This window comes from Typopeltis vanoorti, chromosome 12, assembly GCF_054136105.1.
Source record: "Typopeltis vanoorti isolate ZY-2024b chromosome 12, IOZ_Tvanoo_1.0, whole genome shotgun sequence".
Lineage (NCBI taxonomy): Eukaryota > Metazoa > Arthropoda > Arachnida > Uropygi > Thelyphonidae > Typopeltis > Typopeltis vanoorti.
Genome location: NC_143560.1, coordinates 102,825,072 through 102,851,404, shown reverse-complemented (window position 1 = coordinate 102,851,404; position 26,333 = coordinate 102,825,072). Strand labels below are relative to the sequence as shown.

General features: G+C 35.2%; 1 protein-coding gene across 4 annotated transcripts; it reads left to right on the top strand.

Moving 5' to 3' along the window:
- Positions 1 to 1,268: 1,268 nt before the first annotated feature.
- LOC150101084 (uncharacterized) lies at positions 1,269 to 26,333 on the top strand. Of its 4 annotated transcripts, XM_090401625.1 has the most exons (3): positions 22,023 to 22,301; positions 22,438 to 22,563; positions 23,548 to 26,333. In XM_090401625.1, exon 3 carries the CDS (start codon positions 23,589 to 23,591, stop codon positions 24,999 to 25,001), a length of 1,413 nt encoding a protein of 470 aa, XP_090257751.1. In that variant the 5' UTR covers positions 22,023 to 22,301; positions 22,438 to 22,563; positions 23,548 to 23,588; the 3' UTR covers positions 25,002 to 26,333. The 4 variants fall into 4 exon arrangements, with proteins under 4 accessions (XP_090257753.1, XP_090257751.1, XP_090257750.1 ...); XM_090401627.1 differs by lacking the exons at positions 22,023 to 22,301; positions 22,438 to 22,563 and adding an exon at positions 1,269 to 1,402; XM_090401624.1 differs by lacking the exon at positions 22,023 to 22,301 and having other exon boundaries at positions 22,407 to 22,563.

Here is a 26,333-nt window from a genome sequence, read left to right as displayed (position 1 = left end):
TCACAATAGTGTCAGCTTCAGTAACAATGTCTCGTAGCTAATAGTAGTGTAACATTGTCTCTTAGCTTTAGTTGTAACAATATTGTTTTCTACTGTAACAATATCTCATATCTTTAGCCGTAATATTATCCTGATAATTTTGGTGAAAAAATTTTTATCATAGCTTCCATTGCTGTAAAAATAGCATTATAGCCTTAATTGCTTTAACAATGTCTCATAGCTTTAATTGTCACAACAGTGTTTGCTACTGTAACAATGTCTCATATCTTTAGTCGTAATAGTATTCTCATAGTTTTTGTGTAACAATTTTTTTCCAGCTTCCATTGTGTAAAAAATAGCATTATAGCCTTAATTGCTGTAACAAAATCTCATAGCTTTAGTTGTCTCAATTGCTTCATAGTCTTAGATGGCTTAACAATCGTTTCATTACTTTTTTGCTGTAACAATGGTTTTGCATTTTCTTAATTCTTTAAAGAATAATCTCATAATATTAATTGCTATATCAATCGTCTCATATTTTAGTTGCTCTAATAGTCGTCTCATAAATTTACTTCCTGCAAACAGCCTCATATTCCATTAGTTGCTGTAACAAGCACCTCATAGCTTTCATCGCTATAACAATCCTATCAAGCAATCGCCTCGTGGCCTTGATTGCTGTAACAATGTTCTCTTAACTTTATTTTCTGTTACATTCGTTTCATCTCTTTATTATTTGAGCTGTAATTCAAAACAAAAATAAACTTAATTGTCGGACACCGTCATTCTCTAGGAGTTATTAAACCATCCATTTGCATTCCACTTTATACCGCGTGCATAAATTCGACATTCTGTTGAGTAATTTAAATGATAACGAGCCTACTGAGCGACTGTGCCTTTACGACAACCCCATTTTTTCGCAGTCATTATGTGCAGCAAATACTGTTAATGACACGCTGAATAGCAAATCACTCCCATAAAGGTCAAAAAGATAAAAATGTTAACGATCGGTTTCAGAAATTACGATTTATGTGACATCGAGCCGCCAACAAAGATTTTAAAGGTAGATTGAGGATGCTGTGCATCCGCCAGGCCTATTTCTTCTTCTCTCTCTCTCTCTCTCTCTCTTGCCTTCACCAAGCAAAGCCCACGAGCACCTGTTACTATTGATTTGCAGAAAGACGCATGCTCCCAGTATCGCCGTGGCTTGCTCTGTTTACATGATCGGCTATAGCGGCAGTGCAACGCACCTGAGTACAACAGTGGTGGCAAAGTTGAGAATGACCATTCATATGTGACTCGCTTAAGATGGACCAAGTAGTAAGGGAAGTTTGACAAGTTTTATCTCACATGCACATCAAATGTGGTTTTTACATGCAATGAACGATGCGTAGAGGGAGGACGAAAATGTGATCCTTTATTACAGGTGAGAGCCATGGATTTTGCAACCTGTGGAATTCAAAATATATTTATACCGTGCAGAAATGAGCCGAAACTAACCAGGAGTGCTTATTAATGTTTGTACTGTTTTTCACTCTGTAGCGATTCTTATGATAATAATAATCGTGTTCTGATTAATGTTGTTTTCTATTGTTTCAATGTTGATTTCTTTTTATCATTGATTTACAGTAAAATATTTCACAATTGGAATCGTATGTTTTGTTATGGCGTTTCCATTATTTATAAAAATAATAGTAACGCCATAACTTGACAATGAAATTGCCCTTTCTCGTGCCTAACAATCAAAAACGTATTAATTGCATTACGCTGCATGCAGAGGCTCGTAAATAATAATGATATTTAAATTCCACTTCATGAGTATTAAATATGCCTTTTTGCACTTTTTTTTCCCGAAATTCATTATTTTGGTTTTATTTGAACCAATCCTTTCTAACGTAATTTACGTAAAATGCGTCAGCCCTTTGGTCGGAAAGACCTGGGTTCGATTCCCGTCTATGACGTGAGGAACCTTTATCTGATCTCTTTCTAAAGGTAAGTTACCGAGTCTCGCACGGAGGTAGAGGATGTTTCCACGCGGAAAGTCAGGGTTTTGGTCCCTCAGAACAGGTAAACCGGTCCTGTGAATACCGGCGGATCAACTGTCATAAAATAAATACTTAATCCCTGATTAGGAGGGCTCAATCCGCCCACTCAAAGAGACGGGGGTAGAAAGGGGAAAACCCCATACTAATATTATGGTTAGTTAGCCCAGAGTATTGCTTTTGTTTTGATATTAGAAAATTCAATTTGTAGTAAGAGTTTCGTGTTTATTTATTTAAGAATGAATCATTCTTTGAAAGGGCATATATTTTATCTGCATAATCTGACGATTTCTCTCCTCACACATGTAATTTAGAGGAAGTAATAGTCACATGTTTCGTAGTTGTAAAATAAGAGGATTATAGCGTTTAAAAGAATGCTTCATTCTCGCAGTTCTTCATCCTCATCTCTTTTAGCTTATTGCGTAATCTCACAGAAGCACTGAAATAGACCAGGCAACAGTTTTTTACGCTAATATTCAGCAGTTCATTACTTATCCAAATATTACAACCGTGTGTGTGTGCACTCCAAATACGCACTTCGTTTTGAACATTTCACTTCGCTTTATGTTCACCTTAATCTTAACATTGGAATTTTTTTTTTGGTTTCTGCTGTTACATGACTTTGTCTTTCTATCTCTGTTCTTTACGGCGGTTTCGTTGAATTTTCCTTTTAGTTGCATTATTTTCTTCTGTCTCTTTCTTCTTCTAAGTTAATATCTTATTCCATTAAACTGTTAGTTCCCATCGATGCGCAATGCCACTACAAACAACATTACTCTAATCTAATATTCATGGAACGAAATTAACGAGTTACCAAAATAGAAACAAAGGAAGAAAATGATTTTTTAAAATTAGAAACAGAGAGAGAGAGAGAGAGAGATATGTATCTGTCTTTTAAGAATCACGACTTTGATTTATTACAAAGTGACTAACGTTTTTGCTTATTATATTTATAGTTCTTATTATAATTCGTTTTGAATTAGTAATGCAAATTTTAAGTATTGTTGTACTATTTAACATTTTAAAAAACCATAAATAGCCGAGCTAAATTAAAGAAATGAGATCGACATTTCTTTAATATAATTGTGGTATTATGATATGAATGCTTAAAACGAGCATTGTATTTCTATTTTTATGCTAAACGTACCTTTTCTGTGACATTCATTGTCTCTTGTGGAACATTCATTTGTGAATGCACCGAAAATATCTTCTAACAGACTTGTTTGAATATTTCTTTTGTGTTTTGTGTGCAGCATCTATTTGCATTCGTTTAGGTAATCATCATTTACGATACAGCGACAAATATTGTGCGAAATATTCCGTAGAACATTACACTCCTCATTCGAAGGGCAAGCATTTCAATAATGCCGTCCTAGTTCTCTAAACAAAGAAATTGTTACCCAAAAATGTTTTGAGACAATAATCATCGCTTGGTATTGTTGTCAGTTGGTCATTGTTTTCTAATACTTAAACAATATAAGTTTTGCGTCTGCTATATAAAAAGAGACTTCTCATATAATTAATTGTTAAAGCCCGTAGGCTTAAAATTCTCATACAGAAGTTCCGGTTTCAATTTTACATTACAGTTTCCTGTTGAATTTAATTGAAATTCTGAAGAAAAAAAAAGATAGTACACTCAATTTCCTGTTTAAATAAAAGGACACTTACGAATAGTAATAACGCCCATAAATCCTTTGTTGACTAAATTAAAACTTCATGGGATGCCTTGTCTTACTCATCTGAAAGGTAATCGAGACAAAGCAAACCAGAAATCTAATTGTCGCAGGCAAAAATCAATTCGGTGGGTGTTTATTACCTCATAGAATTCGTTTATTGGGCGTGTGAGGAATTAAGTTTGCTCTGCCAGGCACTCAGGAAATTGCAAGACATCACCTATTGTCTGTTATTGTCTTAGAGAGTCTTCAATCTCGCATATGCGCATGTGGACGGACTTCCAGATATTTTAGGGTGGAGTTCTGACGTTGTTTTCGGAATTTTATTGTATCTGCGTAGATGCATCAAGTAACCAATAAACATTTGATCATGTTAAGAGTGCAGATGATGTCTGAAAGAGAGAGAGAGAGAGAGAGAGAGAGAGAGAGAGAGAGAGAGAGAGATGTAAGAAGAGGGCATTTATCAATCTAATTGTTCTATATTGAGATAATTCTGTAATTTTACGGATGCTTTCGGGATAGCTCTCTAGACATGAAAAAATTCTTGAAAATTTGAAATTTATTATGAATATTGGAGTTTTTTTTTTCGAAAAAATCGCACTTTTCAGGATTACAATATGCTACTTCGCCTTCAGGTAAAAATATATTTAAAATGTTGTTCGTATCCTGAATCGGAGGTCGTCTAAACTGATTCATAAAAGCGAATTAGTCTAGATTGACACGATATTGTTCGTTTGGTAAAACCAGATTCCAGTCTTGATGAGCCACGTCACCGTTATAATGTTCTTTAGATCGGTGTTTTTCAAACTGCAGGTCGTGACCTGTTAGGGGATCGTGAAATCAGTTTAACGAGTCGAAACCATCCTTTTTTATTTTAATATTTCATTAAGAAAAGAAAAGAAAATAACAGAGCTACGAAATCCCACAGATTTCGTAGATTTAACACGTTCACGCGGACAGCGTCACATCTCGCGTTCCTCTTCAAGCACGAACTCGCTTGGTGGTATATTACACCCCTTGCGGGTCGAAGGAGGGACTTTTATACAAAGTTTTAATTATATTCGGCATGCTAGCTTGAATATTTTCAGTTATTTATTTGTTTATTTGTGAAATGTCTTATGATTGCATTATAAACAAGGATTATCGAGTATAAACTTCTGCTTACCAATAGGTATCTATTGTTCACCTTCAGGTGAACATTAGACACCTATCTGATTCCACCATCGCCTCAGAAAAGGCGATGGTGGAATCAGAACCAGGACAAACGAATGCCTTGAACGTATATATTAATATATTATGTGCTACAAGCAATAAATATTTTGCACCTTTTATATTTTACAGGATAAACATGAATTAGCCGGTGTGGGGTTTTCTTCATCCAGAAACTCGGGTTTCTGATAAGCGCTTTTATTGAAGCCGTACGATATTACATTTCATTTAGCTTCAGGATCAGATTGCTTCGTTCTGTTTATTTGTAATTCCACGAAGGAGAATGATTTGAAAATAATGCAACCATTCAACTGTTGCAAACATCGAAACATATAAAACTTCCAAAGCTTCTCTTTGAAAAGAGACATCAAAGAAAACACTCTTAAATATATTCATAGGAAAATACGTGTACTGAAATATCAGACGCGCGCACACACACACACAACTGCATACGCGTAGTGATTGTGTGAAATCTCTAAGGATACACAATTTAATAAAGTTGATTCTGTCTCGTTTGTATGCACTCCCTGTGTTTTTCATTTCAATAATGCATATTGGCGATGCTGATCCGTAGCCTTGAGCGAATGAATCGTATTTATATGCAAATATTAGAAAAGATCTTCGCATTATTGATATTCAGTTAGCTTTCGTAAACAGATGTCATCTTCTTAAGGGTGAGTTCACCGATATCGTAAGAAGACAGAACTGTTGCTATTCCTATCAATAAACAAATCTATCTAATATACACGAACTCATATTACACAACTTTTTCATCCCCCTTATTTGCCGCGGGGTAATTCAAATATGGTTTATTATTGGTTGACGGCCTAATATCACGTTGATCCAAGTTAAGATGTATCTGTCAATTGAGTGCATTCTATGTGCTGGCTGAAAAAATCAAAAATGTTTAAATATTTAAGACACAGAATCTTTTAAAGCATTTAAAAATATTTACAAAGATTTAACGCTAAAAAAGATTATTTTATTGTATATTAAAGTATTCTTGTACCAATATGAATACTTCAAATCTTTAAAAAAATGTTGTCGATATCATATGATGGCGAAATGCACTTCTCTCCTTCCTTCTTTTTGAGAACTATTTGATCCTTCTGCAACTTCCAAACAAGAACCATTTTACTACTTCTGAGGCGCAGATAGTCGTTATACTTCGACAGTTTCTGTGATTCTGAATCTTGCTGACATCTTCTCTCGGATCTTTATTTCTGTTCCCGTTGGTTTACTGATTCTCCAGGTGATCATTTTGGAGTTTTAAGTCTTCTTTGATTTCTTAGGTAAGTTCTGACATCATCCACAGAACTTCATTGATTTTTATGAACTATATTCAGCTGTCTTATTTTTTTTCTTCAGTTCGCTAATCATGCATTCTCAGTTCCGATACGAAGTATACTGAACTGTACCTCTTTGCCTTTACGTTTTGCTGATCTCAACAATTATTACATAAGCGAGATAAAAATATCTACAAAAATTAACTTCTCAGTACATCCAACCGTACACTTCGCAAACTGTTAACCACGAGACTTGCGATTCTAGTAAGTACTTTAACACTAATAATTAATAATTAATAACTAATAATTAATCACTAAACAGTAAACAGAGTGCGATTAAGATACATTAGACAATAAATAAGAACCTATGCAGCTCAGTCGATATTAACGATACCCTTTAGTTAGAAAAACCTGGTATTTGAATCCTGTCTGGGTCTAGAACAACACATGTAATGACTTTGCATGTGAAGATGAATTAGCTGTACTCATAAGGAAATGGAAACGTTTCTATGACCCTCCCCCCGATATTATAGATTTAATTAGATTTATACGTAGCCGAGCTGCTTGGCTGTGATAGGCCGTGGAGCTTAATACATTAAGGGGAAGATCAGAGGAGATAAGACAGTAAAAAAGAGAACATAAAATCATGTTTGTATGTATGTGAGACAGAGAGAAAGGAGGGATTAGGAGGATTAGGTTTATAAAGTATAAATAACTTCAAAGATGCTTTTAACTCCCCAAAGGGAGTACGCGATGATTTTTAAACCTAACTCATTTATTGAAAACCCGTGGGCAGTCGATTCTTCCATTAGTCATCACCGTTAGTTCAGTTCGGGGGGCTGTCGTAGAAAGTTCTGGTAGGAGAGAACGGAACAGAAAGGTCACTATTCGGTGACCATTTTGTTCGTATTCCTCACATAATGCTGCATATTAGAGGCATATGTTTTGTGTGAAATGGTCTCAGTGACTATTTCGATATCGATTTTTTTTTAGAGTTGGAGAATTAAAAAAATAGTATTTTTCCTTCCACTTTCTGGAAGGAAAAATACTACTTGTCTCAGCCAAAAATTGAGACTTAGGAACCAGCTGAAACAAAGTCTAGAAGAGGATTTTTGGTTTGCGAATAGAATCGAGCTCACGAAACAAGACTACAAGGCCCAGTAGCCATGGAAATGATTACATGTTGCAAATCTTAACGTTATAAAGCTGAAGCCTCTGAGACCCTAAAATGGAAACGTGACTTGATGGTGAAAACTATTAGAACGTATATATGACACTGCACAATAGAGATATATATTAACGGTTTAAACAGGAATTACCTGGATTAAGATTCTTAAAGGATCATATTTTTTCTGTTATTTCTGACCCAAAACGAAGCTACTTACAGATCAAATTTCTTTCAGAAAGATGGATATCGAAACACTCAACGTTACTTTAGCGAGAAAAAAAACAAACAAACTGAATAATAAGAATGCAACTTGTATTTTCATGTTTTCTTACTTCATTACGTTCTATCCTAACACCATTCCCGATTCTACCTTGTACATGCTCTTTCTGAATGTTTTTCTCGCATCTGTAACAGCTGCTCTAGTTGCGTGCTGCTGCTTCAGTCCTGGTGTGATATGCATAAATAAATATGTCGGCGTAGAGAAAGAAACATAACAAAAACGTAAGCCGACGTCTCGTGTATGTAAGGAATGATAATAGCCCTGTCTTTGAAGAAACTTTCGTCTAAGAGAAACAGATAGAGAGAGAGAGAGAGAGGCACTTTTTCAAATGCATACCTGGTGATTATAATTGATAGCGCCTGGCGATTTAGGCATCGATAAAATTACTCTTATCAAACCGCACATATTTCCCAGTTATGATACAAGAGAAGCACGCACTGCGATAATGACTACTGATAGTCAAAACTTCGGTTTATTTATTAAAGGTCACCTTTATGTCGTTAGGTAGCATGCATAGAATAAATGGCGAATAGTGGGATTATAGAGTGTACACAGTGGCTCGTATAGAGTGGAGTGTCATCTCTCGATGAGTGTTGATCCCTTTGGAGGTGTTGCAAAATAAAAATAAAATTATATTATTAATAATAATAATAATTAACGACTTCTTTTGGAAGTAATTGAACAGATGCGATACAAAAACGGATTACCTCTAAAATAAATGGTTGCGGGTTTCTGTAAGAGAGCTGGAGTCTTTTATTTTCTATTTTCTCTTCTATTCTAAGAGGAACAAATAATTTAGAAACGTTTCGATGGGGTCACTTTAAAGATGATAGAGTTCTGAGTTAGAGAGAGATGGATGATTTACCTAAAATAAACAGCTCCATAAAATACGGACAGCGTAGAAAAAAATCGCATCTTATTTTCAGTTCAATCCCACTTACGTAAACGTGAAATATTTTGTTTGCAAAAAACAAAAGAGAACACCAATCTAGTCTACAGTTCTGCTAGTACATCCCTTCTTACGTAACAAAGTCTGTACTGTAAAAACAAATAAATATACCAGAAACGATTTCATTCTATCTTCGTTCCATCTTATTGTTGATGTTTCACAGACTCTGAATCATCAAAAACACCGTCTAAATTTCGGAGCAGAAAACAAAATCTTAAAATAAAGCTGAAATCAATGTTTTCGCCCAAATATATCGGATCTCATTCCTTGACGTAGTTTTTCTTACATTTTTCTGGAGTATTTATTTCTTTTGAACAGATCTCAGTATTTGCTATGTTCCTATAATAAAACTGTTTCTCACATTTGGAGAGGTGCACTTAAGCGATTGATTCATTTGAATAGAAAATAGGTAAACCCAAGGATCTTTCCCCCCCCCTCTCTCTCTCTCACCCTTAATGATTACCTCCATTCTCTGTCCCAAATAAACATTCAGTTTCCTCATCCATTTTTTGTTCCAGATACTTGAATGGTAAACTAAGTAGCAAAAAAATCGACTGTTTCCCAGAAACGCGAAAAACACATTAACAATAGCAACCATCTACAATCTTTGGAAGTTCTATTTATCAACGAACTAACCTTCTTCATTCATTCCATTTATGTTACTTCCTTCGAATAGCTTTCCCCCATCAATCATTTAAATCATAGGTAACTCTCGAGGTGATTTAAATCCACTGAATAGGTGGTAGGCACTTGGAAATAAGTCAACGGACATCCATATGGACAAGGTGCATTGCTCCACGTAGGAGTCACGTGTTTGTAGCTGGTATAAATTGGAGGAATATGATGCTCCCAAGTCAGTCCAATTGTGTCTAGGTGAAATGACTGCAGGAAGCGTACTGACGGAGTTGGAAAGCGGGTTTGTAATAGGATGCCATGTTGCAGGCCTATCTGGAAAATTGTTTATAAATTGGGACATCTCAGGAAACCAATCAGTGATACCATACTGAGATGGAAGTGCGGAGAGTACTGCAAATACTACCTGCAGTAGAAAACCCACCACACTCACCAAACGTGACCATAGGATGTTACGAAGGATAATATGTAACAAATTGCCATTCATCAGCCGACACGTTGTGTGCAGAGTTCCAGGCATCGACTGAAATACGAATCTGTGCTAAAACTTTCAGAACCGAGGCTCACAACATGGGTTTTCATGGTTAACCCCGCAAAATGCAGGACCCACATTACCCGAACCAACATGCAGCGCCGTCTTCAGTGGTGCAAAGATTTAGTAAGGATTTCTTACTAGAGTGCGCAACCCTAACTATGAAATTTGGAGTTGGCTGTGTAATGGTATGGTCCTGTGCGTTGACCTCAGGTCTCTGTGTGTGGTGCCACGAACATTGAACTCCGACAGGTATCTGAACGTTCTGGACAACGGAATGCTTCCTACCTTGCGGTGTTTCTAACCAGCTGACCATCGTCTCTTTCAGCAAGACAATGCACGTGTCATAAGGCTGCCGCTCCAACTGCGTGTATTGTGGTTATGAACGTCCCCACATTTGACTGGCTTTCACGGTGCCCTGATCTCAACCTTATTGAGGGACATCCGTCCCACAACAGTTCAGCACCTCATTACATGCCTACAGGAAGAATGGTCCAAAATTTCCATTGATCGCTCTCGTGCTCTTGTGGAAAGTATGTTCCATAGGATGGATGCAGTCATCGTAGCGAAAGGAGATCCTATATTTTATTAAGGTGGGCGCCAGAGCTGTTTGTTTCTCTTGCTAAGTGTTCTTTGACTTTTTTTCCAAGCAGTGTATAATAAAGTGTTTTTTTGTGTGGTTCTCAATTAGACTGATAATAAATTATTGTGTTTGGAAAGTTCATGATATGCTTTCCGAATTCAAAAATTAGCAAAGTACTTTGCACAGAATAATGACATTAGAGAGAGGATATACTTCTATGATAAATGTTTTTTTCACGTAGTTAAACAACACATCTCTTTTAGATTTCGAAAAATGAAGAGAAAAAGAGAGATGGGATTGATTACATATCGTCATTATTGTAGTTGGGCATTTGGGATTACACTTTTGTGGTCTGGAAAAAAAAGGGGCGTGTTAAGGTTCGTCGATTTGGTAAAAAGGTTGCAACGTATCTACGAAATTGCCCAGATGGCGAATATTACATGGTTGCATTAGATATTTAGGATTTGGAGCTCAAACTGCATTGCAAAATAGAACTAATTGCTACGATATGTACACATTGTTGCTGGTTACATTTTTGGAACAGGTTTGTTTTGGTAGCATCGGTGGATAATTCAGTATTTTGGCCTAAGACGTTTTTCTGCATTGTTATTTGGTAGTGTAGAGGTAAGAGAATACCACAGTTGCGATAGTATAGGCAGAACATAAATTCGATTCACGAAATTTCTTGAAAAATCATTTGCATGCAATGTCATTATGTTCCTCCTACGTGCACCTCGTCGGGATGTGGAACAAAACAGGCGATGCAATCCAAGCATACTAGAAGAATATACTTCCAGAAAGGTTCCAGAAAGGTAGGAAGGTTACATTGCTAACATAGAAAACGTTCTTTGGTTGGTTAAGAGCTCGCTAAAGAAAGCGAAACCAGCTCAAAGAAACCAAAGTTTGAAAGACCAAGAATAAGGATCTGAGAATAAGAATCACTGAAAACTGGCAGCTGGAGTTTAAGATAAACCGACAAAAAAGATATAAGAGAACAAGTACAAGGATATCATTATATATTAAGCCGAATGCTTCATTAAAAGCTAAAGAAAGAGAACTTTTATTAACTATTCTTAGTGTATTAGCCCGAAGAAGGGAAACAAAAGCTATAAATAGAACTAGTTTATGAAGATCTCCAAAAAAGGTTTTAACCTCGACAGATATGATCATAAGTTAGTTGTTTTGAAACCTAAAACTAGAAAAAGTCATCAACGAAAATCAAACAAAATATTTGCGGAGAAAACAAATATCGGATCGAATTACTCCAGAGATTAAGTACAAGATATGTAAGCCAGAAAAAGATTGTTAGATTTAGTGGAAACAAGAAAAAAAACAGTAAAGAAAAATTGGCGCTCATTAAAGACATTGAACATAAAACAGCGAAAGAAGTAATGGAAGAAGAAAAACAATTAGTGCAAAAAGTAATCAGAGATATCCAACAAGATATAAAGAAAAAGAGATAAAAAGCTGAGCGAAATAAAAGAAATAAAAACCTCATTTCACAGATATCTATACAGAAGACAAATCAAACTAACTTAACGTTAAATTATCTGATGAACAGAAAGGATAAAAAATAGATGAATAACAGATGCAATATAAATATTGCATCTCTTTTGATCGTATTTCAAAACGTATTTCAGAATTAAGAATATAATCAAAGATTAGAGTTTTATAATAAATACAAAGACAGACTGAAAAAAAATTAAAATAACCAAAGGAATTAGATAAGTGACTCATTCAATCCCACCTTATTTGATTTAACGATGGATGAAATAATAAATGAGGTAAACAAAAAAAAAAGAAAAAGTGTGGAATTCAAATTAAAAATTAAGAATAATTGGATATGCTGATGATCTAAGTAGCAGAAAATGACGATGATCTGCAAAGATAACTTAATATATTTAATTCAGATTAAAATATGAAGATATCATCGGGAAAAAACTAAACCCATGAGAGTTTGCTGGAGAATAGTTGAGATGTCAATTAGAAATCACAGAGAAGATAATTGAAAAATATAGTAAGATAAAATGTTTAGGAATAAATCTAAATAAGTATGGTATCTCACAAAATGAAGTACAGGAACGTGCAGTTAAAGCTGGTAAAATATCTGGATACCCCAACAGCCTCATTTAGAAGAATAAAAAAAAAAAGAAAAATGAAAATAAGAATCTACACAGGTTCTATACTAGTTTGAATATTACACATTATTTATTATTTTCTGTTGCATATGGCGGTATTAGCAGATACATTTTATTAATACGATGGTTGTTTGTAATTCTGTGAGGGCAGATGTCAATTGCAAAGGTTTCTTTATTTCTTGTTTGGCTTAAAAATAAACATTAAAATGCATTATCTACCCAGCACATAAGAGTAAAGAATATTTTTTTCTTCATTCAATCTCGATATCAGTATAATAAATTGATCTGCCTTTATTTCTTCACTATGTTGGCTTTTATTCTGTCTATTACAGTGAACTCTACAGTCAATCCACCATTGTCTTTCCCAACAGTACATCGCTGAATCATAATATTAGGTAGAATTTATCCAGAACAGTTTGATTACTCCTTGGATTCATCGCTCTTTCGCTGTACACTAAAGAGCACTTGAAAAAAAAAAGGAGCGAGTGAAATATTATGTACATTTAAAATAGGTTTTTTATTTGAAGAGATTTGAGTTTGCTTCCCGATGGCAGTCTATCGTTATTACCAAATAATTTTATATAAAAGAAAAAAAGAAAATGTCTTCACTGAATTTAAATGGGATGTCAGAATTCTATGGAAGTGAATAATATCGAATGTTATTCTTTGCGTATTTCTTTTGCAAAAGCACTTCTTCCTTATCCCCACCTTGATCGTGGGTGTGTGTTCAGTATTTTAGACAGTATTATTTACACTCAATAAAAGCTTTCTCGCGTGTGGATGTCACGTGATATATATATATTTTTAATATCCGCTCTTCTTTTATTCTACAGATATTCTTGTTATCTTCCACAACATCAAACTGTTAAATGGATGACGAAACAAAATGTTTATGGGTTCATCTTTCATCACTAGTACGCTGTAGAATTTAATTTCATTTTTGGTAATAGTTATTTTTCTTGCGCTTTGTATCTTCTAAATCCATTTGAAATTAGACTACTAATTTCAAATGGATTTAGAAGATCCATTTGAAATTTGAAATTAGACTACTTTTAGCATATCTAAGTATTCTACACCCTCTGTCCAAAACAGAGACACCGAACTTTTCGAAAATAGAAGAAACTAGTGGCGCCACCTGTTGTATCGTTTCGTTGTCGAAAGCGGCAACCTTCATTAGTGTTGTGTCAACTGTTTATGGCATTTCTTTCAATTTGTTTCATTAGAAGCCGAGTTATAGTGTCAAGAATGACTGTGTTTAGACGAACGGTCGGTCGTCACGGTATTCATGCCGTACGCGACGAATTCTCGCTATCAATCGCTTCAAAACTTCGAGATAAACTCATCATTGACCGTTTGTCCAGGCGGAACGAATTCTTTGTGGATAATGCCCTTGGAATCATAAAAACAAATTAGCATTGTCTTTACTTTTGATTTCTCCAAGCGACTTTTTTTCGGATGCCCCTCTTCTGGTGGTCTCTACTCAGCACTCTGGAGCTTTGTTTCAGGCTCATACTCAAAACACCACATTTTGTCACTAGCAAGGATCGTTTCAAGGAAAATTGATTCCTTACGAGCGGTTTTAATGAAGTCCTTGCAGTTTCAATTCGATACATTTTTTGGTCGTCGGTTAACTTGTGGGGAATAAATCGCGAATTCAATTTACGAAGGCCCAAACTTTCAGTCAAAATGTTGTGCACAGTTGATTCTGGAATCCCCAATTCATCTTCAATCAATCTCACGGATGATTTCAGGTTTTCTTTGATGAAATCACGCACTTTGTGTATGTTAACTTCGCTCAGTCCAGTTTTTGAACCGCCCGGCTTTTCGTCGTCCTCAAGCGCCTCTCAACCAATTTGAAATCGCTTAAACCACTCGAAAACTTGAGTACGGGATAAGCATTCATCACCGTATGCTTTTTGAAGCATTTGATGCGTTTCGGTAAAACGTTTACCAAGTTTAACAGAAACATCAATCGCAGCTCTATGTTTAAAACTCATTTTCCGACCGTTCGTCAAAACACACTGTCACTCATGGCACTATAACTCGGCTTCTAATGAAACAAATGTCATAAACAGTTGACACAACACTAATGAAAGTTGCCGCTTTCGACAACAAAAAAGATACAACAGGTGACGCCACTAGTTTCTTCTATTTTCGAAAAGTTCTGTTTCTTTTTGGACAGAGGGTGTATATTGATTGAATAGATGACTATTATGAATTAATAACTAAACTATACAACACCTATTTATTTCCCCAAAAAATAAACAAATGTTCTCCTAAGTGTTCGATTAGAACTATTAAATATAATGAACAGTACAATACCTAATATTCACCCGCGTTATAAGTAAAAGAAATATTTTATTAATAATGATTTCTTACAAATTCAGTACATATTTACTCTTCAGTTTTTGAAAAGTATGGAATAAGTCTTATTAAATCGCAACTAAGCAACTAGTAAGAGAAAGAAACAACACACACACACACAAGTGAATAATTAGAATTCTCTCATGTGAAAGATAACCACATGGCCACTGAAGAAATAAGCACTTTTGGAGAGTAGTCTGTAGAAAAAAAGAAGACGTTGAACTGCTTCCCTTTTATTCTGCGAATCGATCAGTATGTTCTCTGGCTGGCGAATGTAACACTTGCGGAAATTGTCACTCAAAAGGAAACGCAAAGAAAAAAGAATAAAAGAACAGCCGTTGGTCACTTATGACTCAGTTTGCAAACTGGGTTTGTGTGAATTCTGCTAAATAAAAAAAGAGAAAGGAAATAAACATTGAGAAGAAGGAGCAGGTGGAATAACAATTGAGACGATGGAACTTTGGCAAAACTATAAGAAACAGGTGCTGAAAAAAAAAGCTTAAAAAGAACGAAGGGTATATGAATGCAAGAAAAATTAGAGGCAAGGTCGAAAACATAGAAGAAGCTAATAAGGAAGGAAAGCAATAAGAAGAGAGTGAAAAGAAAGAGAGCGAAACCCAACCCAATAAACTAGAAGTTGGGTTTCGAAATCTTCTGATCTTGTCTTCAATCCATAGAAGCATTTTTATTGAGATCTTTTTTTTTTTAATTTTTCTCCTTTAGATGTTTTTCTTCAAATAGTTCGGAACTTCAATGTCATTTCGTAACTTATCTCCTCTAGAAGGATTTACTTCCCATCACCCTTGTTGGGCAGCGAATTAGGGATTACTACCGATTGAGCGCGCGCGTGTGATTGATTGCACTAATTTTCACGTGCTTCCTGTAGATTATAATATGAAGTAACCCAATCTATCGTTCGTGTTAGAGAGGTTATCGCTAATGAATGATGACGGTGGATTATCGTTACAGCGATGCAGATAATTCCCATTTGGACAGCAGTTTACAGCCTTCCGGCACAAGAGATATGCCGGAAGGTTCATTGTATTACGAGTGGGTACAACATGCGTCACTTATAGGCTAAATATTAATCCATCTCGCTCTATTTAACTTCATTATTATCGACAGTGTGGTCTTTGTAAAAATCTAGTGGCAGACGATTGTCGGTGTTGAAGATTACGCAGAGACAACTAAAGTCGCGAGATAAAAGTCCGTCACTTGCACTTTATGTCATTAAAATGTTCTCAGTTTTTTCCTTTGACTCCAGGTCAGTATTAACGAAGACTCTTTGTATCCTAAGTCGATTTAAACTTCGTTTTAGACATGCGTTTAACTTAAGTCCTGCAAATTTAGATTAAAATGTCAAAACGTACTTCTGGAGGTTGTATTTCACTTGTTTCTCTGTTTATTTATAAGATTCGAGGATGTAAATCTTGGTGACAACTTTCTCGGATACAAAAAGTCAGATAATCACATGTTCCATCAAATGAAACGCTGACAGTGTCCAAAATCCCTCGGTTAGCTAACAAATGATCGATCTCGTGATAAGATTGAACATTTTTTTCTGCTGGATTTCCTCACAAGGAGAAGATGAAAGGAGCTTAGAGACACCCATCCTTCTCCATAATGTTCAAAAACAGTTAGATGTCATATATTGCGTATGCGATTTTTCTTTTAGGCCAATGTTTATGACTGTATTTTATGTGTCTCAAAACGAACTACTAGAATTGTGCAATGAATTATTGTCGCAGAAAATCAGACGAATTGAAGTACACAAATTGATTTCCAGTTTAAAATAATAATAATAAAAACGTTCTAGTAGGTGGCGTTGTTGTCCAAGCGGCTGGTAAATTAATGTTTTCAATCATTTACTTTCTCATTAGAGTCGCAACTGACTGTTACTGAATTTTTATCATTTTTAATTAATTTTTATCTTCTATTATGGAATTTAATAGGAGCAACTTTTTTTTTGTGAAAGTGGACAGAAACCGATTAATTTTTTGTCGCAAACAGCACGCCACATCATCATCACGTGAATGAAAAAAAAAAGCACGTGATGTTTTTTTTTCAACATTTTCTATTGTTGTTGATCAGATCTTGCGTATATCAAAACTTGTTCGAATTAATTCTCGAAATCTTTCGATGATTTAAATCAAATCGAGCAGATTTAATTCAGTTGGACACAAATGTGCTCCTGTTTTGTTTTTTTTCCTGAGGGGAGACACTAAACAAGCATTTGAAATATTTATTTTACCAGAGCAATCACCAGGAAACGTATTTTGACATTTCCAGTCTTCTGATTCCTCTACCACTTTGCAGTATGAATATTTCATCATTTACGTCAAGATGGAGTTTACATCCTACCGGTAGATTTGAAAGAAACAGTTTCTGTAAGGAGAAGTAACAGGCATTCTTAACAGATGACAGCTCTCTCTCTCTCTCTCTCTCTCTCTCTCTCTCTCTCTCTCTCTCTCTCTCTCTCTCTCTCTCTCTCTCTCTCTCTCTCTCTCTCTCTCTCTCTCTCTCCCTCTCCTATCATTTTAGTTGCTTCGTTTTACACGTAAACTGCATCAAATATTTCAGCAGTTCGAAGATTTGTCTTTTCTAGATGAGTGGTGCCAAAGACAAAATTGAAAGACGAAAAGTCATTGATGTTTATTTAATGGGGTTGAAGTGGATTTCGAAATATCAAAGGGCATTCCAGCATAGTGAATTTCATTACTGCCAAAAACTTTCACTTAAAGTAATTTAATGAATAATCCATCGTTAAAAAAATGAATTCAAATTACAAGTAAAAAATAGTAAGAAAATTCAAAATCATTAAATACTAAGAATGAAAGAAAGCTTAAAAATAAATATATTATCTCTCTCTTTTTAATTGGTAATTGCCTACTCTTTCAGTATTTGAGCTTGTAGTAGGATTGTTTACGTAGTTTTTCCGGTAGGTGGCTCCATTTCATTTACTAAAATGTGGAATTTCAAAGATGGCGTGTCATCTGTGTCTCTACCTGTAGAACAACGCAGTATTGTGCAATTTTTGTGCTTTCAAATACTATGCGCCATCATTGATTGATTGATTGATTGATAATTGCCAACTGTTTGAGCACGTACGGAGAAATAGAAACAAAACTGATCTATATGACTGAACAAAATCGCGATCCCCAAGGATTTGTTTATATTTTCTTCTTTACATGCTTCTTTCTACTTTACCAAAATTAAAATTTAAGGGTTTGTTTTTTTTTTCAAAGAAAAGGGAACCAGATCTTAACGCAAACAAGGATTTTAAAAATGAGTATCGTTGTAAAACTTTACTAAGAGACTCCATTTTGCAGTATCTGAAACTTGCTTACCATTGCAAGTTTCAGATGCAGGTAACTCGTAGAATAATGATTTGAAAGATAAGATTTGAGTAAATTACAAAACGGCAAACAAGATTGCTTGGTCTTCAAAGCTTCGTTTAATTTTAGAGTGCATTTCATGACACTGTAAGTTATAAGTTGGCCAAGAAAATGCTTTCCTGTTTGAATTATTTGCCAATTCTCCTACAAATCAAATAATCAGCCAAAAATTTTCGTTATTTTTTTTAGAACAAAACTAATGGAATATTTTGACTCATATTTAGTTAATTTAAAAGCAGAGGGTACAGTGGTGGCCTCAAATCAAAACTTTGAACAACGCATCCTGAATAGCAGCATTCTTGCACTTGCCTATGGCTACGTTAAGTGTGTGTGGAGGGCGGGGGATTTCCATAGTTTATAATTAAGCTCTAATAGATTTACAGCTTTTCTTTCAAGACATGACATTGACTCGATCTATCTGTCTGCCAATCGATCCATCCATCCGAGGATCCAGTTTATTCTGGATCCTCGGATGGATGATCTTTTGGCAGGATCTTATATTACCAAATTTGACTCAACTCAAGAACACATTTGGTACCAAAAGTCCATCAAGTTCCGATGTTGCTCAGAATGTTATCTTCTCCGTTACGACAAAAACAAATCATCCATGAAAGACGTTTCAGGTCAGACTGTATAAAGTAAGTCCTGCAGGTCTACTGCACTGTATACGTTTAAATATAAATTACTGTTTTAAACTTGGTCAGTATTTATTAAACTGGAGCATGACTGTTTGTTTTCTTTATTTTCTTTTAAAAAACAAAGTTAATTTAAACTGTTCTATTTTACTTCACTCGATATTCCTTTGCAGCGACCCTCTTCCTTCTAAGAGATATTTATAAGTGTGTCCCGTTTTCTGGTTAAAATTATACAAAAAAAAAATGTAACCAGAAGAACTTAAATTTAACGCGTGGTTGGGGGGAGTGCTTGCGTGTTCTCGTGCGTGCGTATCAAATACCCTTTGTCTTTCACGCGCTTATTAGAATGACGCTATCGCTTTCAATTTGTCGGACGCACTCCAAACACTTAATCTGGAAAGCTGATGGTCCACGACTTGTGAAAAGCTACATCTGTGTGGCGAAGGATCAGAAAAAAAAAAAAAAAATTCTGATGAAGAATATGCCAATTAACTGAATGTATGTTTATCACTTTTCGTGTTAATGGGCACATTCTAGAAGTTGATTTCTGAACTCGTTTAACAGTTTTCTCGTTGTACGATGAAAGAGATTCAGCTGCACTTTTGCAAACAAAACCAGGTGAATATGAAGACAAGAAAAGGTGCTTTGCGTACTACGAATGTGATAATTTAATTTCAGATGCTTATTTTTTCCATAACTGTGAACGATAAAGCTATTCACTTGCTTATACAAACCAAATCACAACGAATTACAAAACTGTGACTCTCTCTCTCTCTCTCTCTCTCTCTCTCTCTCTCTCTTCTGAACAGATATAATCAGGATATTAATGCTTTATCATTGAAATTAATTATTATTCAAGTATTATCCACGCAAGCATGTTTACTACTGTTTCATATTTCCTGACGTCATCGTACGTAGTCGGTCGCCTCCCTACTTGTCGTGATTTCACAGAACCAATGGGGGGAAAAAACCATTTATTTGTATCTTCTATTACTTATTTCAATTTTGGATTATACATAAATGATCCCATCCTTTGGTTTACAGATTCCATCTCACCATCCCTTAGCTTAACGTTTTCTTTTCAGTACGTAGAAATTCGGTCCTTTTTAGCGCAGGAATGTTTTGTACATTCCCGGTAGTGTACAACTGGTAGTGTTGAGAAACGTGTGCAATAGAAAGTGCGAATATACATCTACACATTTAACATCAAAAAGTAGTTTTAATTCAAGATTAAAAAAACAGAAAAGCGTAGCAAAAGTGTTGATTCAGTTACGAAGGCAATGAAATGCTCGTGAATAAAAAATCATTAAAAAAATGAAATGATAAAGATAAAGACTCTTTTGGTAATAGTTGCTAAAGTAAGTAAAATAACCTCATGACTGAATATTTTTATTCGAATTTGACCCGCAGAGCAATTGTATAAAATGCACCTAAGGACGTCTTCGTGTTTCAGGGCGCCAAATAGTTGGGATAATTAAAGACTTCAAGATTAATTCGCTAACAAATCTTTTATCATAACTGTACCAATCCAGCTACTTGTTAAAGTGGCTTTTGATTTCAAAAGATTTAATTATGCAAAATGCTTGTAGAAGTCTAAATATAAACAATTCAGATTGCGTTTATCTTAAAACTCGGCAATTAAGCTTCGTGGATTGCGTCCAACTGAACTTTCAAGATCATCAGTTTGCTCAGATAACAATTATCTTCCTTGGATTTGTTTGTTTTAATTTGCTCTTTTTATTTTGCTGTTCTTCGCGTGAAAATAGCATCAAGGAGAGCTGACAGACTTTTTATTTTCCAGTGGAATTCAGATTATAGTTTAAATTTCACTGCAAATATTGTCAGTTCAATTTAAATTATTGTAAACCTGATGAATTAGTTTTCGGTATTGACATAAGGGTTGATAATCAAGTTTGGAGACTCGTGTAAAGGCTCATTCAAATTAGCATTTCGGTCTGATGAAAATATGCAACGCATACCTTCATGTAAATATTTTCAGTATTTTATTTTGCTTACTAAGCTATATAAAAGAAATTTATTCATTTCTGGATTTGATAAACACGAAAAAAATATTATGTACATGTTTCTCCGTTTGGCAAGTTCAACAATGGATATGCAGTTTAACTGATTCATACGCAACAATGGTTCAACATTGGCACAACAATGGATACACAACAACAATGGATACACAAGTTCAACTGATGCTGGCCATTTCTCCGAAATGACCAGCATCAGTTGAATTCAGCATCTAAGATAGAGCGAATATGGGATAATTAACAAACATAAATAATCTTAAGATAAAGAATACGAAATTGTGAAATACTTAGCGAGATAAATTATCTGAAAGTGAAGGAAATGGAAAAAAATTAAATACAATAGGAAAATCAACTTATGTGGCTTTGGAGGAGAGAGAGAAAAGATTAGATTCGACTCTCTCTTGCCTTTCTTTTATTATTTTGCGTAAATTTTCCCATTAGTTGCTATTTATTTTTTAAATTTTCAATCATTGAATTTTCAAACATTTCAATCTTTATTTAATCCCAAGCATCTTTCTGAATAATCAAGCTGCGAAGAAGTATTTTCTAAAAAAAATTCAAAATCGTTTCACTGCCCTTAAATACATCTTTTTAATAGCCGTTATAACTAATTAGAAATATTAGGTGGAATATGATGCAATATATTAACGAGCTTGTTGATCAATTCTGCAACATCCTAACAGTTATCAAGACAAAAAAATCTTCAGTGACCATCTGACGAAATTTTTTATGGTTTTAAAATTAAGTTGAAATTTAATATGCACCACTCGTTATAGTTTCGAAACTCGTGCTCTTTTCCCTTAATTATAGACTTTTTTTTCTTTTAATTTCTTTTTTTCTCTTCCAAAGTCCTCTCAAATCGTATTCTTAATTAAACTTATAAAACCAATGTTCTCGTAAGATACATAATTAATGGGAGAGCAAAAAGAGTTTGTTAGGTAACGAAACAGATCATTATCAACTGCATGTGATAATAGTTGTTTGTATTAAATTACTTTCCTGCCAGTAATCCTTGAGGCTTTTTAATTCTCAATATACACCATGAAAAGTTTATAAATTGCTTCGGTAACAATTATAATTATATATTTTTTTATTCAATGATGATTGAAGTAAAACACTGTTGAGTGGCATTCGCGTGATTTGACATCGAATGCAAGAACCGCGTGCAACAATCAAATATTAATTGGCACGTTGGCATTCGCTTTGTTAATGGAAACGAAATCCATTCAGCTTGATACACTTGAAGACAGAAAGAAACTGACAGGCGCCATCTCGTGACATTATTCTCATGCTAAGTAATTATTGCCTCCAGAAGAATCTGACTAAAAGCATGCCTAGTAGCTAGATTCACTTGCAATGCTGTCAAACAATTATTGATGCTAGATTCAGGAAAGTTTTATTAGTAAGTACATCATGTAGTTTTGGGTAATAAAAAAAAAAAAAAAGAAAATGAAAAGAGAAATTAGCTGCACAGGCAGACATCGTGCCATTGTTGACAAGTAATGTATACGAGATTCATTAATATGCTTCTTTTCTAGTCTATTCTTGGTGTTTCTCTGAATAGAAGCTATTACATGGTTCCTATAGCAACGGTTGCCATCGTGTTTTCCTGCGTATCCATTGTTGAAGTAGCAGATGTTAAATATAAAAGATGCCTTACCAAGGTAGGAATGCATAATTTATAGACAAATGAGAATGTCGGACAACAGTCTGTATATACGCATGCGCATTTAGTAATGCGCATGCGTATATTTTTGTTTATAGATACCACATTATTTATGCCTCATTTTCAACACTTCGATGTAATACTGTTGATTTGCAGATTTTATAGTTGTAAGGGAAACCAGTTGTAAAAGCCATTTATCACTACGTTTTTTCGTGAACAAAAAAAAAATCTGGGAAATTATTTTTCCAAGATGGCGACCTACTGTCAACTCGGAATATTGCAGAACTTATGGTATGTTATTCAGTAAGTGGCCTTCAACATATCGATCGCTAATTCTCCTACCCATTTTTGTGTTTAATTATCTGAGATAACAATTCGTTCATTTTAATAGTATATGTCGTTATTATGTTTTTTTCTTTGACTATAACGAAAAATTCCTTGTTTTCTGCTATCAACAAGAGGCTCGTGCCCCGTACCAAACCTCATTATCCTGTTTGCGAGATAAGAATTAAATCCCATTTCATCACGAAAGATAAGCGCCTAATAACAGCATTACAGATTTGTTTTAATTAAACAAAGACTTCTCTGGTAACCATAGCAACAACAACAACAACAAAAAATCCATAATTGTTATTCTAACACGCGAATAAAAAGATAACAAAAAGAATAAAACGATTGACGCATTGTGTGTTTTATAACTGCAAATCCCTTCACGAGACAGCTTATGGATCGCATCACTCGATCTGTTTAAATTATGAGCGCTTAGAGGATACAAAACAAACATTACTTAATGACTTAATCTTAAAAATCTATAAGTGTTTTCTAAATCTATAATAAACATCGTTTGAAATGAAAAATTTGAAGTAAAAAAATTAGAAAAGTGTGTTTCAAAATATGTTTATAATAAACAACAAATTTATTATATAATAAAATATTTGAGACAATCTTTTTTTTTTAAAAAGCCTTCCTATTTTGTTTTTAGGATTCCGGTAGAAAATGGTGTTGCTGTAGCGGATTCACACGATGACTACCATCGTAGTTCCCCCACTGTCGCATCCATTTCCACACTCGGAGGTCAACGGGGAGGTCAAGCCAGTACTTCCGGAAGCCAGAACAGCCTGGAGTTTTACTGCAGTGCGAGGGAAAGTGACCGATCATTGCTTGTGGACTGCTTGCAAAGCTCTGAGTGTCGGTATCTTGTTAATCATCTTGGGAGCGACGATGGCCACTGTCGGATTTTATTCCGAACAGTTAGCTACGGTGGAAAAGCGACAGGGAAACGTCACCATACGGATCAAAGACGAACAGAGAGACAATCATCTTGGAAGTCTCACCTACTTGGGTCCAGCTGTTATGGGAATCGGAGGGTTCACCATCGTGGCTGCTTGCGTGATGACTTTCGAAGCAAGAGACACCGCTGCGAAAATTGTGCCCGTGTGGTTCCGTAAAACGCGAGTTCACGTGATGTCCGGAACTTCCAGCAGTCCATCGGGTCGATCCAGTGAGACTTCTTGGGATCGTTTTTTGGCGCAGCCGAAAGTGGCCACCGAAAAGGAACTGGCAAAGCGGAAGAACGTAACTCAAGAACTCATCAAGTTCAGTCATCATGTCCAGCACAGCATCGATTCGGCCACTTTCAGAGGAGACACGCTGAAGATAAAGCACAAGCTAAGAAAATGTCCATCGGAACCAATGCTGAACAAACCTGACGATGCCGTTAAGCCTAAATATGGATACGTCCTTCCTAAACATCCTTTTCAACAACAGAGGGAACCTAAAACGCTAATTAATCAAGCAAGCGGAGACAACGAGACGAGGTCGAAGTACCTCGCAGTGCAAGTTTACCGGCAGACAGTGTCAATGGACTGTCCTCGTTCGGCAAAACTGCAACGGCAAGAAGCTCAGGAGTCCCCGGGCGAAAGCTGCGCCACTCTCACCGTGCCTACTTTGGAAAAGAAAGAAACCAAAAATCCTCCGGAGGGCGAAAGCTGTGCCAAAGTCCACAGGAGCGATTCCAATTGCTCCATGGCGATGGATCTCTATCTCCCTCAAGGTTCCGTGACCCTGAAAGTCAAAGACGAGACAAAGGTCAAAAGAAGTCCTCATAGGTTAGCTCCGAAGCAGCGGTCGTCAGGTGAAAGCAGCGACCACTCTTCGCTGCACAGGAGTTCCCGTGGGCACAGCACGGATTCGAAGGAAAGCACCCATTCTGGGAGCAGATCCAGTTCCAGACAGGTGTCGCGACAAAGCACTGGCCCTTCTCCCACTCGCAGCAGGGAACCTTCTAAGAGTATGGGATCGCGAGAGTATAGTGACGACATGAGCAGCACCATGAAACGCCATCCCCTTCTTCGACAGTTGGCCGTAGATCGACCTAGTGATAGTCCTATCAGCAAGAGAATCCAAGAAAATAAGTCGTCCTCCACGTCTGGATGAGATGATTGGTTCCAAACAAACCTGGAATATTTGAGAAGATGTTTGATCACCACTTAGATGTCTGTCTGGTGAAACAAAGAAACAAATTTAAGCTCAAAGGTGTTGGCACTAATACTTATTTGTGTCCAGTGTAATTCCAGTTGTATGAAGTGTTCGCATATCCAGAATAATTTTCTACAAACGACTTATATTTGTAACTAAGTGTGACAGATATTTGTTATGAACAAGTGCATTATTTATAATAAACATATCATAATACAAAACAATTATAATGAAGTTTATGTATATTCGTATTATTTTATTGTCAATTAACTAAGTGATTTTATTGGTTCAGTAAATTTACAAAAAAGGTTTAACTAAATATACCTTAATAATTATATTACACAATAAGTGAGTTATTTTTTAATATTCAGTTTAAGAATTAACTCCGATTTTTACATTGGATTTTAGAATAGTCTTCCAAATTATTAGCAGCTTTTAGATTCATCTATATTATAAAATAGTATTAATTAAAAAAGTTACATAGGGCTGAACAGCCTCGCTTACTCCCTATAAAGGAATAAAAGGCGTTAGCTGATTTTTTTATTAATTAATTAACAATATTTGTCACATAATAAGTATTGTTGTTTTGAATCGTTAGACAGGCTGTACGTCTGCTTTAGCACAACGATGGGTTTTCTTTTTTAAACCATGGCAACGACGATTAAGTGCCAACAAAATAATAGTAAAAAAAATTGTAACAAACTATACAGGATAACACATTCTCTAGTTTTTTAAAATTACTTATCGTAAATGCTACTGAGTTATTCGAGTGGTGACTGTGAGATAATTTTCTGTCCATTGCAGATATTGGTGCTGCCATCTCTCGTATTACACTACAACTAAAATATTTAATAGATAGTGGAACATTGAAAGAAATAAAAGACTGAAATTTTAAAATTAATACCGCGGTTATGCTACTGAAATAATGCTTTTAGAATTTTAATCTAATGATTCTTAATCTCAGGAATTTGTTTATTGAGATGATTTAACAAAATGTCAAAGCATCAGTGTTTAAAGTATTTAACAAATGATTGAAAAACCTACTCACAATAACTCAGCTGTGAAACTTCATCGTAGGGAATTTTTAAAAAAATTACTTTAACTTAATAATAATAACTAAACAATAATTGTATATTATTTTCATTATGGTAATGATTAAAAAAATTTCCATTCCCATAGTCGCTTGATCTATCTTTTTAAAACTATCTGAGTGTTAGTTAAAATAGTTAAACATCCTGATATTCTGTTATAAAAATGAATCAAAATAATTTCTAAAAGTAGAAACGTACT